At 48.5% G+C, this 16729-nt stretch overlaps 1 protein-coding gene across 3 annotated transcripts in view; it reads right to left on the minus strand.

The window, feature by feature from the left end:
- Positions 1-309: 309 nt before the first annotated feature.
- Positions 310-16729, minus strand: part of Znfx1 (zinc finger NFX1-type containing 1) — a 27216-nt gene continuing 10796 nt past the window's right edge. For all 3 annotated transcript variants that reach the window (XM_021193450.1, XM_029536250.1, XM_029536249.1), the window contains exons 4-14: positions 14855-14986; positions 12762-12910; positions 11883-12032; positions 10759-10873; positions 7948-8195; positions 6481-6620; positions 6002-6156; positions 5646-5791; positions 4655-4765; positions 4265-4360; positions 310-3674 (exon numbers count right to left, since the gene is read on the minus strand). In XM_021193450.1, the coding sequence (XP_021049109.1) occupies positions 1236-3674; positions 4265-4360; positions 4655-4765; positions 5646-5791; positions 6002-6156; positions 6481-6620; positions 7948-8195; positions 10759-10873; positions 11883-12032; positions 12762-12910; positions 14855-14986 (3881 nt within the window). In that variant the 3' untranslated portion in view covers positions 310-1235. The remainder of the gene's footprint in view (positions 3675-4264; positions 4361-4654; positions 4766-5645; positions 5792-6001; positions 6157-6480; positions 6621-7947; positions 8196-10758; positions 10874-11882; positions 12033-12761; positions 12911-14854; positions 14987-16729) is intronic.

Consider the following 16729-nt stretch of genomic DNA (forward strand, 5'->3'; position numbering starts at 1 on the left):
TCCTAGTGTCCTGACACAAGCGCACACAGCATGCTCAAGCACGGTAAAAGTGTTCTAAGTCTCGGGACTCATGAGACACTTGCTATAGGTTAAAGAATGTTACCGTGAATAAAATTTGGCTCATCAGCTAAATGACCTCCACTACCAAAAATGACATACCTCACCTTAGGCTGTACCTTACCCACAATTGCTAATGAAAGTTAGGAAGAGAGACAAAATCATGGGTCTAGAATGGCAATGGTTGTTGGACCTTAAGTGCATCAGTTATCAATACAGCAAAAAAGCAAGCACAGATAAGAGATAACAGGCTTTTTTCAATCATTGTTTTTATTAATTGGCTTTATAGGTTAAAGTGCATAGTAAAGACAAAAAAAGGAAATGCATACAATAAGAAAGGGGCTTTCCTAGACAACATTAGAAAGGACCTGAGATGCCTAAATCTGTTCTAAGGAACATGGAAAGAGATGCAGATGCAGGCAGTAGGCCTGGAGTCGGGGCCTGCAAAAGCTGCTGGCATGCTAACCCTACCCAGGCAAAGGCTGCGAGGGAGGGTGCCTGGATAAAGACTCACAGGAGGTGCTGCCAACAGCACCACCACAGAACCTCTCCTGCAGAGACACACATACCCACCCCTGCTCTCTGAGTGCAAGTCTGAGGAGGGTGCAGGGGTCACTCAGCTTGTGTCTGCTGGGAAAGCCCCGCCCCACTGGGGACAGTGAGTATATAACTGGGCCAAGGAGAGTTGAAGTGCCTGTCACAGGCCTCCATCTCCAGGAGGGCAGGAGCCCAAGGAGTAGGGTGCCTGGGTTCTTGTGCTCCTTGAAGGTCAAGTGGTTCCTAAAGCTCTCTCTGGGCTGCTGTTATTACAATGGTAGTTAGTATGCAAGTTAGGGCCTGGACATGAGAAGTAGTGCACCCTGGGCGCACACAGAAGTGCTGGCCATGCCAGGACTCAATCACCCTAATATCCCGGGGGGGGGGGGGGGGNTGGAAGCTCCCAGGAGTCAGTCCTACTTGCTACAGTTGAGGAGCTGAGAACTGTGGGCTCTGCTCAGTGCTGGGGGTAAAGTGCTTACTCTAGCGCAGGGTACATATAGAATCACATGTGGGCAAGCCCTAAAAGTGGATCCTTAAACAAGTGCGAAGACTAAAGGACACTAATAAACTGGTTCCTCCACAGAGGAGCCAACCCTGGCTCTGAGGTGGCAGGGCAAAAGGCCTTGGGGTTCCATCTTCTACATCATCCTGTGGATCTCCTCAAAGTTCATCAAGTTGTTGGCTGTGTCTGACCAGGCAGGGTGCTGGGCTCCATCCATCTCAGGGGCAAGGTGGTTGCTCCTCTCCAGAGTGTGATTCTCACCACCGATCACCTCCTGACACTCGGGACAGGTGCTCCTCTGCATGGCTCCCCCACACTCAGTAATTACATAGATGTGGCCATTGGGGCACTTAAACCAGTGGCCACGAGGAACACCCAAGGCAGTGACAATCTGCACTCGTTCCTCATCTGAGATGCCCAAGCCAGAGCAGGGAAGGGAGGTTTTCAGAGCATCCATCTTTTTCTGCACAAGCTGTTCATCTTCCTCGGTGAACTTACTTGTTTTTTCAAGAATGTTCCGAATGCTGGAGACCTCTTCTGCAATGCTGCCTTTCACCTTCTCAGCTATCTTGCAGCGCATCAGGAGGTTCACCAAATAGGTGAGCCTCTGGATTTCACTCTGGAGGTCACTCAGTTCCTGGCTGCTGAAGCTCAGGCGCTTCTTGGCCAGCCACTCGTGGACCTGTTCAAGTCGAGTCCTCACGATCTGCTGCTCTCCATAATGCACCTTCTCCAGGGACCCCTCCAGGTTGGCCAAGTGGTCATAGAAGCTGATAGAATTCTCCACGAGGCCCAGGTCCTTCACCGACAGGTTTTTCTGGGCCAGCTTCTCTTGAAGTACTAGGAATTCTTCAGGACGCAGCTGATGGAAGAGGGTCTTGCTCTTCAGCAGGGCCTTAAGTTGTTCCTGGCTGGTTGAGATCTCCCCTGCAGAGCCCTGGATCTTCTCCTTGACAATCTCAATCTCTTCCAGCCGCTGTTTGATGCTGGTTCCATACCTCAGGTTTTTGCGGATGGGTACTTGACAGATGGGGCAGACTTTCAACTTGATGGCAACTTCATCATCCTTCTGCTCATTCATGAAGCGGTCCAAGGCTTGCACTTCAAAGATGTGGCTACAGTCTTCTAGCTGCACAAAGCGGGCATCAGGCTCATCCTCAAAACCAAAAAAGATTTGGGTGACTTCATCTGGTTGGCAGACACGGCACTTCTTGGGACATGGCTCCCCACACAGACCGATGCAAGGGTGGCCACAAGCCAGCAGCTTGGTACAAGGCACGTAGCATGGGGGCCGGTTGCAGGGCTCCGAGCAGAGTTTGGTGCACTGGTAGTGCTGGCAGCGCCAGACGCAGGGCTCCACACAGGGGCTGCACAGCTCCCCACACTTCTTCTTGCACTGGCTGTGGACACAGCGGTTCTGACATGTTCGCTGGCAGGGTGGGCACTCACCAGTGCAGGGCTCCTGGCACTTGTGTGAGCAGATGAGCAGGCGCTTACATGGCTGTTGACAGCGCTCATGGAAGCACCCTTCATAACAGCTGTGACAGGAGCCTGGGCAGGGATGGCCGCAGTCTAGGATAGTGTCACACTTGGTGGTACACTTGACTGACAGGCCATATTTTATATCTTCCACATTGCCACACTTAACCAGTTGACTGTGCCCGCACTTAAGTTCCACGGTGACCTTTTCTGAACACAGCCGCACACAATCCTCACCACAGAGGTGGCTGCATCTGTGGCCACATCTTAGTATCTTGGAGCAAGGCTCCTGGCAACAAAACTCAGACTGTGACATTGAACAAGGGACCATCTGTTTGTGACCACACTTCAGAATGATTTTGGGCACTTTCACCTGACAAGGCTGACACTCTTGGAAGCAGACATTTGGGCACCGGTGCCCATCCTGGCAAATGACTTTCTGGCATGGCTTCATGCACTGGAACTCCTTGTGGGAGGAGTCATATGGGTGGCAGGCACGCGTGCACACATGACCACAGGCCAACCGGAACTCGCAGGGCCGGCTGCAGCCTCCTTCCGGTACTTTCTGGAAGTCAGAAGCTTTGGATACAAGGGTGTGGGTTTCAGGGTGGTTCTGGCAGCAGAGGCGGAGTGACGGGCCTATCTGGTTGTTCTCTCGCAGGGTATGGATGATCCTGCTCCACAAGGGCACCTTGGCAAGCATCTGCATGTTCCCAATGCAGTACATCCCTTTCTTGGCCCGGGACAAGGCTACACAGATGCGGTTGGGGATCTGCAGGAAGCCCGCCTTGCCCTCTTGGTTGCTCCGCACTAGTGAGAGGAGAATGATGTCATTCTCTTCCCCTTGGTACTTGTCCACCACATGGACCTTGATGCCAGCAAACGTCTTGACAGGCATGAGTTTGCGCAAACAGAAGAGCTGCCCAGTGTAGGTGGTGAGGATGGTGATCTGGGAGGGCAAGTACTCCTGGCACAGGAAGTACTGGCACAGCTCCACCACAAACTGTGCCTCATGCTGGTTCTGGTGACTTTTGCCTTCTTGGATCTCCTGCTCAGGAAAACTGTGCTCCACAAAGAAAAGGTTGGAGGAGACACCCTGGAAGAATAAGGTGGCGGGCAGCACATCAACACTGGGGATGGAACCCGAGCCTCACCCATGCTGCGCATGTGCGGGACCTCTGCCCTACATCCCAGCTCTCTGCCCGGCATCTCCAGACACTGACCACTGAGCCACAGGAAGAGCCTTGGTGCTTTCTGTGCCCTCCATCTCCAGATCTTTACCTCTGAAGTAAGTCATGTGCTGTGGCACTGAGCTGGAAACTAATTAACCTATTTTCGTTTTCCAAGTATTCAATCATGGCCACGGGACAGCAGTAGCTGGTGATGAGAAGCAGCTGATGTCCGCAGCACGCAGCCCTGTGCACGGCTCAGGGACAGGGCAGGAGCTGCCGTCCTCACCCCACTGCAGACCACAGCACCCGCATCTCTTGCTGACTTATTCATTCAGGGTCTCACAGCTTCCAAGTGGAAAGACTGAGATTGACGCCAGGTCAAGAGCCACTGTTCCTTTCTCATTTCTCCTCCTAAGGCTTAGCAGTCCTGACCTGGCTCTATTCCCTTTTCTTCCTTTTAGAGACTCTTATTTTTGCTGATACCATCAGAGATGACCAAGTAGGACAGACTGACCTTAATCTGCTCATACTTGAGAACAGAAGGATGGTTCTCCAGATCCTGGTAAATGTGGGGGGTCAAAAGGCGGGCGATTTCAGGACGCATGCGGTGCTGAAACAACAGATGCCATTAGGAACAAGTGCAAGACAAAGGGCCATTTTCTGGAGGCTAAGGTACCAGCAGGAAACCTACAGAGGTAGCACCAAAGAGCAACTGGGACACACCATGATGCAAGAGGCTTCATCCGGAAGAGCAGGGGACTTCGAAATGGTTTCAAACAGTATTTCTCACTGGCTATCTATTTCTGTCTGGCTATTTAAGCAATAAATCAATAAATCAGCTCTAATTGCTGGCACCCAGGAGCTTTCTCCTAGATGTCAGTAGCAACACAAGCCAGTCTCTCACCTGGTAATTCAGACGGACGAAGGGGATGTTCACTTTTACCAGCCGTTCAAACAGGGATACTTCAAGGTTGAAGTTCTTGGCCAGATCATACACGTTAGCACTGGGGCGCAGCTGGGGAGAGAAACGAGCCTGAGAATTCTCAGTGGAAACACACTGACAGCCCAGAAGCGTGGGCTTCAAGTGCCTGTTGGAAGGCAGCACTAACCCAGGTGCTGGCGCGGTCAGGGTTAATAGTGGCAAGGATCATGAAGAACCCAAAAGGAAGTAACAAGAGAGCCTGAGGTGAATGGTCTGGCTAGGCCCCTGCACAGTGACACCTGAGTTGACAGGAGCACAGAGGAGGCTGCCAGTCTTGCATTCATTTGCAAAGCAAGCCATGAGAAGGGAGGACAGTAAATGCTGGTCCTGAGCAAATGAGGTGAGCCAGAGACAGGACAAAGCCCACTTCTGTTTTTGAGATCATCTTGCTATGTAGCAGCTTCTAGGCTAGGCATGACTGTGCAGGTCCCTGTAATCCCACACTTGGGAAGTGGAGGCAAGGGTCAGTAGTATAAAGCCACACTAAACAGTAGCAAAACTGGAAGCAAAAGACTTAAAGAACTGTCTATGCAATTGTTCATGGTGAGAAATGGAGAGATGGCTCTATGGTTAAGAGTACTGGCGGTAATGGCAGGGGAATTCCCAGTATGCATGTAACAGCTCACAACCATCTGTAACGCAGTCTAAGAGGATCTGTTCTTCCCTCCTGGCCTCTCCAGGCACTGCAGGTATGAGGCACACTGACATGCAGGCGAAACACCCATACATACAGCATGTGTGAACTGCCCCAAGTGCAATCTCTCGTCATGAGGTTGCAGAGGGAAGAACCATGGGTGCAAGGAAGAGAGAGCATAGTCATCAGTGAGCTTGAGGACTTTTAAGGAGATGGCAGGGTCTTCTGTTTGTCCTGTCCCCCAGAGAACACCCCATTTTTAAAGAATTCTTGCTTTACCTGCTGGTGGTCCCCAATCAGAATAAGATGCTGACAAGCTTTGCTTAGCGTGGCAATGGTGTGGGCCTCAAGGACCTCAGCAGCCTCTTCTACAATGACGATCCGAGGCTCCACTTGCTGCAGGATCTGGCGGTACTTGGCAGCACCTCAAATCAGGAAAGATGAGAGGCTCCTTTGAGCACAAGACATAAAAGGCCAGTTCTTTTGTACCTTCCCTGGGCTGGCAGAAAACTAAGCCCTCCTGCTCATCGGGGCCTGGAGCAGCCACTGAATAAGAGGGTGGGGGCCCCGAGTGAGCGGGTGGGTCCTGCTCAATAAACTTGTCTTCAGCAAGTAAATCCCACCCACCTTCCTACCTGTGGTTGTCATGCCCACAACCTCAGCATCTTTGAGGATGTGAAGGTCTTCCTGGAGTCTCAGCTCGGCCATTCTTTCTGCCCATGTGCGGTACTGGCGTTCATAGCTGAGGATCCTCCGGCGAGTGTCAGCTTGGTACATCTGCAGCCACAGCCTGGAAAATGAAGAACCCAGGAAGGGAAGTAAGTGGTCTTTGAGTGAATGATGTGCCAGATCCTCAAGTGAGCCCTAAAGCTCTCCAGAGTTTACAGGCCAGACAGGGAAAATGAGGCCTAGGATTACAGAAACCAAGAGCGGAAAATGCCCCGTAAAAGCTGTGCAGGGAGGGAAGCGAGGACAGAGCCTGCAGACACTGCTGTGCAAGCCTCCAATGTCCTCACTTGAGCTGTAGGAGGTCCTGCCCAATCTGACCCATCCTAGGGACCAGACAGCATGGGAAATGACACGGACCGGCTAGGCTTGGGCACCACACCCATACCTATATAGCTGCCAGCGGGAGCTCAGGTCCAGCTGCCAGACGTCCTGGATTCCATTGGCCTCGGCCTCAGTCATGGTGTTCAGTTTGCGAAGTTCCACCTTCACTCTCCTCTTCATCTTCTTTTTCTGGCCACGCTGAGTCTGCAGACGTAAACCCCAAGAAAGACGGTGAGCAGAGGCCCCAGCACAGGACAAAGGGATGGCCACCCAGTGAGCTCTGTCTCACTCTCCCAACAGCTACTCCATCATGAGAAGTTGCACAAAGTTCCAGAGAACTGCCCGGGCCCCAAATCTGTCCCGACTCTTCTCAAGAGATATGACCTAGGGTGCTGGCTGCAGGCTTGGCAGTGTGAAGAGCCCTGGGAAGGACCTCACCTGGCCAACGATGGCTGACCACTGGCCACCATGTCTTAGATATCATCATGACGTTTTCTGACAGTATGTTTGGGCCATGTCTCTAGCTCCCCCTTTCCCTGCTACTCCTGTCTGGACTCGCTTTGACAACCATTTCCTCCTCTTTCTACAGTGGGTATGTATCATCAAAGTAGAGGAGTGAGGGCTCTTGCTTTCTGGGCCATTGCCTAGGAGCTGGCGTTTGATACAGGGTCTGCCATAGGACGGCTACAATGATCCTTGCACACAATATCTTATCCCTTCTGGATCTGTCACTGAATGAAGCTACAAGATTTTATGAGGACTGGCATGTGAATTGATGTCACCACACTAAAGGGCCCAACCCCAAGTGACACAGCAGAGAGAAGCCCAACACACAGTTTTGAGAACTGGGCTTATTTCTCTCCCCACACAATACCACTGAACTTAGCCAGTAAGGCACAGACTCTAAGGTGAAAATTACTGCAACCATGTTGTCCTTAAGAGACCTTCATTCTCAGTAAGGGTTACAGACTGGTATGTGGAGTAGCAGATGTCCTGTTCATATGGCAACACAGAGTGAGTGCTTCCAAAGCACTGGAAAGCTTATCGGGGACCCAAGTCACACCACCCTGGCTCTGAGATAAGAGCTGATTCCAGGGTGACTGAGGATGAGGTCCTCTGTTATCTGCAATGGCTGCTCACAGACCCCAAGGCTGACAAGGTGTGTGAGATGACAAAGCACCACACTGTGATGTGACACCATCTAAGTTGCTCGCTCCTGCCAGGGCAACTCTGACCGACCATAGCTTTTCTTTTCGTTTTTGTTTTTGTTTTTTGGTTTTTCGAGACAGGGTTTCTCTGTGTAGCCCTGGCTATCCTGGAACTCACACTGTAGACCATAGCTTTTCTACCCTCAGGTTATGTCAGCCGGCTGTGAGGATGAAGTAATAATGTAACAGTAGTAACAGTGTTGGCCACACTGGGCCTGAACATCACCAAGGCCTATTCAGCAGAGCCCAATCCGAGTCTGACTGGGAAGACTAAGTCCTCTCCTCCATTTGGCTGGGGCTTTCAGGCAAGGAAGCCAGTTTACCTCCCACTCTTCTGTAGGCTGTTCTGGTCCAGCTGCAGTCCCAGTCACTTCCTGGTCCAGTCTCATGGCCAACAGCATTTTAGCCAGCTCCTGGTCAGTCCCGTTCTCTTCCTTCTTTCTTCTCCGAGGTCTCACAACCTCTTCCTCTTCAATCACTCGGTCCGCTTGGATCAGGTCGGCTTCTTCTGCAATCTCGATTAGGGAACCCTCCTCTTCCCCTTCCTCCTCCTCTTCCCCCTCTGCCTGGGCTGAGAGAGGAAGCAGGTAGGAAAGGGACACCTGTGAGAGCTCACACAGGACAGGCTCATGGCGCTAAGCAGTCCTGGGAAGGGAAGGGACATATACCGGGGCCAGAGACCTAACGTTACCTGTAGTGTGTTTGTTATACTTTATCAAGTTTTAAAAATTATGTAAAAGAAGGCTCTTTTGGGGGAGGTGGCATAGATAGAGTGTCACTGCATAATCCTAGAATGTACTACACAGACAGCCTAGTCCCACCTGTCCGACACCTGCCTGCCTCTGCTTCCCGAATGCTGGGATGCAAAGGCGTACACTGCCAGACCCAGTCAAAAAAGTTTGGGTTTTGTTTTCTTTTTGAGACAGGATTTTTCTGTACAGCCTTGTCTATCTTAGAATTCATTCTATAGACTAGGCTGGCCCTTGAACTCACAGAAATCTGCCTACCTCTGCCTCTCAAGAATGCTGGGACTAAAAGTGTGGGCCACTACCACCCAGCTATCAAAAATGCCTTTTAAGAAAGTTTTCACTATATCAATTATAAAAATGAGGGTAAATATAAATACAATGTACATTTGAAATTTACTTTTTATTTATTTAAAATGTTTAGTTATTTAATGTATATTAGTACACTGTAGTTGTCCTTAGATACACCAGAAGAGGGCACTAGGTCTCATTAACAGATGGTTGTGAGACACCATGCGGTTGAACTCAGGTCCACTGGAAGAGCAGTCAGTGCTCTTAACCTCTGAGTCATCTCTCCAACCCATAATTCTTTAATGTGTATTGCTTCCATGTATGTCTGTGCACCACAAGCATGTCTGGTGTTGGTATAGGGTTCCCCAGGGTGAGACAGTTGTGAGCTGCTCTGTGGGTGCTGAACCCTTTACACGAGTCACCCGTGATCGGAACTGCTGCAGTCTCCCACTCTGGGCCGTGCTTTCTGTGGGTCTGGGTTGTCTTTGTCTGCTGTGTGGCTCAGGCTAGCCTCTGACTCCTGAGGGCTGGGATGATAATTGTGCACAGCCACATACTAAGTCCTCTGGTTTCCTGTCCTTTTCTTTCTTTTTTTATTTTTTTCTTGAGGCAGGGATTCTCTGTACTATCCTGGAACTCACTCTGTAGACCAGGTTGGCTTTGAACTCAAAAAGATCCTCCTGCCTCTACCTCCTGAGTGCTGGGGCTTAAGGTGTGCACCACCACTGCCTGGTATCTCTGGTTTCTTTGAAGTTTACTTTTATTATTGTCAGTATGTGTGTGTGTGCCTATGTGTGTGCTTTGAGACAAGCCCTCACACTGCCCGAGCTTTGAAGCTGTTATAGTGTTGGTTTCTTGTCTTTTCCTTTCCTTCCCCTTTCCCCTTTCTTCTTTCCCCTTCCCTCTCCTTCCCTTCCTCCCTTCCTCCCTCCCTTCCTTCCTTCCTTTTCTTCTTTTGGTTTTTTGAGACAGGGTTTCTCTGTGTAGCCCTGGCTGTCCTGGAACTCACTTTGTAGACCAGGCTGGCCTCGAACTCAGAAATCCGCCTGCCTCTGCCTCTTTTTTTTTGAAACTGGGTCTCTCAACAGCGGTCCTGGAACTCACTATATAGAGCAGGATCGCTTTGAATACACAGAAATCCTTCTGTCTGTGTCTACCTAATACTGGAATTAAAATCGATTGTCACCAACCCTGGCTTTAACTTACTATGTAGGCAAGGATGACCTTGAGCTTGTGACCCTCCTGCCTGCACCTCCTGAATCCTGGGCTTATAGGCACGTGCCAGCATGCCTGGTTTCAGGGTGTTAAGGATGGAACCCCTACAGCTTTGTATATGCCAGGCAAGTCCCCAGCTGTGACTCTCTATTTTCTTTCTTTCTTTTTTTTTTTTAAAGATTTATTTATGGGGCTGGTGAGATGGCTCAGTGGGTAACCGCACCCAACTGCTCTTCCGAAGGTCCAGAGTTCCCAGCAACCACATGGTGGCTCACAACCATCCGTAACAAGATCTGACTCCCTCTTCTGGTGTGTGTTATGGATGGTTGTGAGCCACCATGTGGTTGCTGGGATTTGAACTCAGGACCCTCAGAAGAGCAGTCGGGTGAGGTTACCCACTGAGCCATCTCACCAGCCCGACTCTCTATTTTCTTTCTTTCTTTCTTTCTTTCTTTCTTTCTTTCTTTCTTTCTTTCTTTCTTTCTTTCTTTTTTTTTTTTATATTTATTTATTATTATATATAAGTACACTGTAACTGACGTCAGACACACCAGAAGAGGGTGTCAGATCTCATCATGGGTGGTTGTGAGCCACCATGTGGTTACTGGGATTTTGAACTCAAGACCTTTGGAAGAGCAGTGAATGCTCTTACCCGCTGAGCCATCTCACCAGCCCTGACTCTCTATTTTCTAACAAGCATTTTCTTTGTGTGTTCTCAACAATAGTACTCTCTAAATTGTGCCCATCAGCCGGGCCTTGCTGTCCTGTTAAGTCCTCTGCTGACTGACGCAGACTGTCATATGGACCCTGCATTCTGAGTCATGTGGTTCTGGATTTCATCATACTCCAGCTGACGTGTCTTGGGTCACATGACCCGCTTACCTGTGTTCTCAGGTCCTGCTGGAGATGCACTCTGCGTGAAGGACCCCACACCAAGTCCTAGCCATTCGAGAATCATCGAGTGTTTTGAGGGCTGCACACAGACCCAGTCAGCAACCTGTGAAGGAAGAAGTGTCAGTCATGAGAACTCTGTGGCAACCAGAATGAAGACAGTGTCTCTTCAAAGGATTTAAAATTCTTTCCTGGCCGGGCGTGGTGGCGCACACCTTTAATCCCAGCACTCGGGAGGCAGAGGCAGGCGGATTTCTGAGTTTGAGGCCAGCCTGGTCTACAGAGTGAGTTCCAGGACAGCTAGATTATACAGAGAAACCCTGTCTCAAAAAACAAAAAACAAAAACAACAACAAAAAAAATTCTTTCCTGGGCTGGAGAGATGGCTCAGAGGTTAACAGCACTGGCTGCTCTTCCAGAGATCCTGAGTTCAATTCCCAGCAACCACATGGTAGCTCACAACCATCTATGAGATCTGGTGCCCTCTTCTGGTGTACAGGAATTTATGTAGGCAGAATACTATATACATAGTAAATAAATAAATCTTTAAGAAAAAAAAAAGGATGATATAAAATTCTTTCCTGAGGTTAAATCTCAAGAGTAGGTTCTTACTTAGTTTGTATGAAGCCCCAAGTTCTAACCCAAGCATAGAAAATCTAAACCTTGGGCTGGTGAGATGGCTCAGTGGTTAAGAGCACTGACTGCTCTTCTGAGGGTCCTGAGTTCAAATCCCAGCAACCACATGGTGGCTCACAACCATCCATAACAAGATCTGACACCCTCTTCTGGTGTGTCTGAAGACAGCTACAGTGTACTTACATATAATGATAAGTAAATCTTAAAAAAAAAAAAAAAAGAAAAGAAAATCTAAACCTTAAACCTTATAGTTCAGAGGCTGCTGGTTCAAACCTAGCAGGTGGCCTGCAGAGTCTTATTCCTGACCAGGACCCTCAACTGCTTATCACAGGATGGAACTGGTCCCTACAACAGCATCAGGTATACAAAGGAGTAGGCTCTGGACTGTGGCTTCTGCTGGGCTACCTCTGCTACCTGCACGGGCCGAGCGTCCTCTGGCGGCCCTACCTGCACGGGCTGAGCGCCCCCTGGCGGTCCTACCTGCACGGGCCCACTCATGAGGCTTCCCCAGTGCTGGGGAGAGATGTACTTCTCCAGGTGCTGCTCCCGAAGGACTCCGTGCATGGTGCACTCCAGCGTCTGGGCCCCTTCCTGAAGCTTCTGCTCTGACTCCTTCATCTCTGTCACAATCTGCCAAGAACAGAAAGAGGCAATGAAGAAACATTCTCTCCCAAAACCAGCCTCTGCCCTGAGAGAAAATAAAGTCAAGAAAGGAAAATCAATTAGACCAGTCAACAAACCTGTTTCTCAAGTACACCGTGGTCCCAAGACCCAAGGACTAATGTTCACTGGCCAGGCCTGAGGCACTCTGGTCAGACTCTAAGCCTCACAGCCTCTTTTCCTCGTTGACGATACGATCTGAGATTTTTTTTTTCTCCACTTGTTTAAGACACAGGTTCTTGCTACATTGTGCAGGCTAGTCCCAAACTTCTAGTTTAATCAATCTCTCCTACCTCAGTTTCCCTACTAGCTGAGAATAAAGGTCTGTGGCACTATACCCAGTTATGATTTTAATTGGGTACCTTGCTCAGATTAAAAAGACCTGATGACACATACTCAGGAGGCAGAGGTAGGTGGGTTTCTGATTAGAGGATAGCCTGGTCTACAGAGTGAATACGAGGACAAGCTGTCTGGATTAAGCAAGCCACTTCCCAGTGAGCAGGCTCCACGCTGTGGGTAGTGTGGAGGAAGCAGACTGAAGGGCCTGGTAGCTTTTTCTACCCTTTGTCTTAGGCACCAAAAGGTGAGCAGAATAAAATGCCAGGAGGAGCCTGAGTCTTTCTGAGAGCTGTGGAGCCTTCCAGAAAGCAGCTGCTGTGTGGGTCCCTCACCCCTGCCTACTCTGGAACCCTGACTTACACTCATATAGGCCCTCCGCAGGTGCATGGGGAGGGTGCGGCGGAACTCCCGCTTGTTCCTCAGCTCCCTCAGGGTGAACTGCTTCAGGATTTCACTGTTGCTCCTTCCACCCACTCGCACAATGCTGGTCTTCTGACACTCGTAGATGCCTGTAAAACAGTGCGATATCTGAGGTGAGAATTGTGTGTGTAGGATCTTATCTCAACTGGTGCCTTAGGAGCAAACTTGTGCTTACAGGACATTCACCTCACTTGTGAGAGCAGGCTACAGATAAAATGTAGAATGCCGAACACAGAAGTGTAGTGTTTTTAAGAGCGAGGCTGTGGACCTGGACAAACAGACAGAGGACTCTGGCTTTAACACTTAATGCTGTACAGCACCAGCAAGGTAGGAAGGCACTGAACTGGTGGCTTGCCTCTATGGAGGCAGGAGGAATGTCCTTATGTGGTAACAGTCTATAAGCAAAAAGTCCATCTCTGCAGCTCCAAGGATGGTTCAGTGGAAACACGTGACCGTTCCACACACAGGATGGCTGCTTATGAGCTGGAGACAGCTTCTGACCTGCTTTCCTGCCTCACGTCGAGGCTCATTAAACCGTTTACTCCAACAGTTGTAGCTGTAATACTGAAGGACCTGCTGCAGTGCATGCTCAGAAAGGTCCTGAGCTGGCTGCTGCACGGGCCGACAGGGGCTCACACAGGGGCCTAAGCAGAGAAATGCATAGCAATGTTTCAACAAAAGGAAGAGTGTGGGGATTAGGGATTTAGCTCAGTGTAGAGCACTTGGCCTAGCAAGCGCAAGCAAGCAAGGCCCTGGGCTTGGTCCTCAGCTCTGAAAAAAAAAAAAAAAAAAAGGAGGAGTGCATACTGATTCACTGGGCCAATGAGTATGAAAAAGATTTCTTTTATCTTTATTTTATATGTATATGACTGTGTCAGTAGGGGCACATGGGGCCAGAAGAGGGTGTCTGATCCCCTGGAGTTGGTGTCACAGGCAGACTGAAATGTGTTCAACATGGGTACTGGGAACTGAACTCAGGGCCTGTGGAGGAGCACCAGGCACTTTCAACCACTCGGCCACTTCTTCAGCCCCTAATGTTTTGTTTGTTTTTTGTTTTTGAGTGACTAATATGTTGTAAAGATTCAGTAAGAACTTTTCCAGCCCTTAATATTTATAGTCCATGGCCCAGCACAGACCAAAATTAGTCAATCCATCATCAATCAATCAATCGATCAATCATGGGGCTGCAGAGAGAGTTCAGCAGTTAAGATCATTGGCTGCTCTTCTACAGGACCTGGGTTTGATTCCAGGGGATCGAATCAGACATCCTCTTCTAGTCTCTGACACCACTATGCATGCATGTGGTATGCTGGCATACATGCAGGCAAATGGCCAAACACATAAAATAAAAATGAATTTTTCTTCAAAAAAATTTAAATAACATAAAAAAGGAAGAGACAGGGATGGAGAGATGGCTCAGTGGTTAAGAGCACTGACTGCTCTTCTGAAGGTCCTGAGTTCAAATCCCAGCAACCACATGGTGGCTTACAACCATCCGTAATGAGATCTGATGCCCTCTTCTGGTGAGTCTGAAAACAGCTACAGTGTACTTACATATAATAAATAAATAAATCTTAAAAAAAAAAAAAAAGAGGAAGAGACAAAGAAAAGAAAATGAAGAGAGCAGACTTGGGGGCAATGGGACAAGTCCACTTGGGACATCTGAGGTAAGGCTTGAAGGAAGAGTTGGTACAAGGTGGGCTAATGCACTTAAGCTGAGGTGGAGAGGGCAAAGAACTCAAGGACTAAATGTGAGGGTTCTCCTGGGTTTGGGAAACAGAGACGGAGCCCTCAAGGTGCAAAGTAGGCAGATCAGCCAGCCTTGTCTGTCGGGATAAGGACTGTGGGCAGAGATGAGAAAGCCACTGAGGTTGCTGACATTCGTGTGTGTGTGTGTGTGTGTGTGTGTGTGTGTGTGTGTGTACACACACGCGCACTCCCGCACGAGGCCTTGTGACACAGAGGAAGTGCTCTAACACTGAGCTAATCTCCGTCTACAATAGAAAACAATTTTGTCAAAAGACATTCATTACCTTCCAGAAACTGGTCCAAAGCATGATTAGTATAACACACGACCAAGATGGGGAATGTCTGGGTATTAATTTGCCAAACAGACTTATTGGTCAAAAGAGCCTGAACAATTTTTAGACCCACATAAGTCTTGCCTAGAAAATAGGGAAAAGAAAAAGAAAATTAGGGAAAAGACAAGTTACAAAATGTACACTTGTTTCAGTTTAATATTTTCATTCAGTAACTTAAAAGGTGAACAACTGTATATTTCAAATCTTAATAAACATAGTTATCTGAAATTTTCCTACATAGAGAAAACACAGTTACAGGATTTCAAATACTAGTCCACTATCTGGTTAAAAACATTCTCATTAGCCAGATGTGGTGGCACATAACCTGCAATCCCAGCACCTGAAGGCAGAGAGGCAGGAGGATTGCTGCGAATTCAAGCTAGCTTGGACTACATAGTGAGACAGTCTTATAAAACAAAGAAATATTCATCCTTCTTTCATGAGAACACATTAGAAGACAAAAAGAGACTTTACAATGCATAAAAGCTAGATGAAAGAAAAACAAAAACAAAAAAAATTTTTTTCTGGCCAGGTCTCATGTAGCCCAGGATAGCCTGAAACCCACCACGCAGCTAAAGATAACCTAGAATGCCTGACCATTCTGTCCCTACCTTTCAAGTGCTAGGATTACAGATGGGAACAAACCACTACATTTGGTTGTCTGGTGCTGGCTTCATGTATGCCCATATGCATGCAACCTTCCTAAATGATATCCCTCGTCTAGATGAAAAGCTCTGATGTGAGTTTCCTTCATTCTTAACTCTGATAACCAAGACAGAAGGCACTTAGTTCAGTTCACAGTTCAGTTAAACATACATACAGAACACTTGGTGCCACCCATGCTTTGAGAACCCTTAGTTTGTTTTCAGATCACACCTTCCCCGTTCCACATCCTTCTCCTTACAGAAGCTGCAGACTCTTGTGTGTGTTGTATACATCACTTACAAGATGGGGACTGTGGCTACTGTCCATCTTCTACCTTAGCTGGACCAAGGTTCCGCCTCCCTGTCATCGCAGGGTGCTGGCATCAGAGCCCACACTTGGTAAGAGGGGTGGTAAAGTGCTCAGAGTGACCACTAACGCCTGTAGAGATACGTCGGTGCTGTCCAGCTGAGGCTCCACCTCCTCCAGTCTGTCTCCCAGCAGCTCGAGAGAAGGTACACACTGCCTTACGTGTCATATTGTCTAAGTCTGTTTGTTGTTGAGATGGTGTCTCTTGCTCCTTACTCCACCTTCCACATGGTAGATGTAGAGGCATGTGCCATGACACAGGCTCAATTTTTGTTTGTCTTTTTTTGTTTTGTTTTGTTTTTCAAGATGGCTTTTCTGTGTAGTCCTAGCTGTTTTGGAACTCGCTCTGTCCCCCGACTCAGAGATCTGCCTGCCTCCCACCACCACCAGGCAAAAATTGTGTTCATTTTTTTTTAAATGTGCTTTAAAAGAAATCTCTCATTTTTAAAAATAATTATTTATTTTTATTTTACGTGCATTGGTATTTTGCCTGCATGTGTGCTTGTGTGAGGGTGTCAGATCTTGGAGTTACAGACAGTTGTGAGCTGCCATGTGGGTGCTGGGAATTGAACCAGGTCCTCTAAAAAAGCAGTCAGTGCTCTTAACTGCTGAACCATGTCTCCAGCCCCCTTAAAATGTATGTTTCTTTGTGTGTCTGTATACACATACTGTATAAATGTGCAATCAACCTCAGAGACCAGAACCAGCATCTGACCCCCTGGAGCTGTTGTCATACGCAGCTGTGAGCCACTCTGAATTGAATTCTTTTTTTTTTTTTTTTTTTTTTTTGAGTACTTGAAAACAAAAATGTTTTCA

The sequence above is a fragment of the Mus pahari genome, chromosome 3 (genome assembly GCF_900095145.1).
Source record: "Mus pahari chromosome 3, PAHARI_EIJ_v1.1, whole genome shotgun sequence".
NCBI lineage: Eukaryota > Metazoa > Chordata > Mammalia > Rodentia > Muridae > Mus > Mus pahari.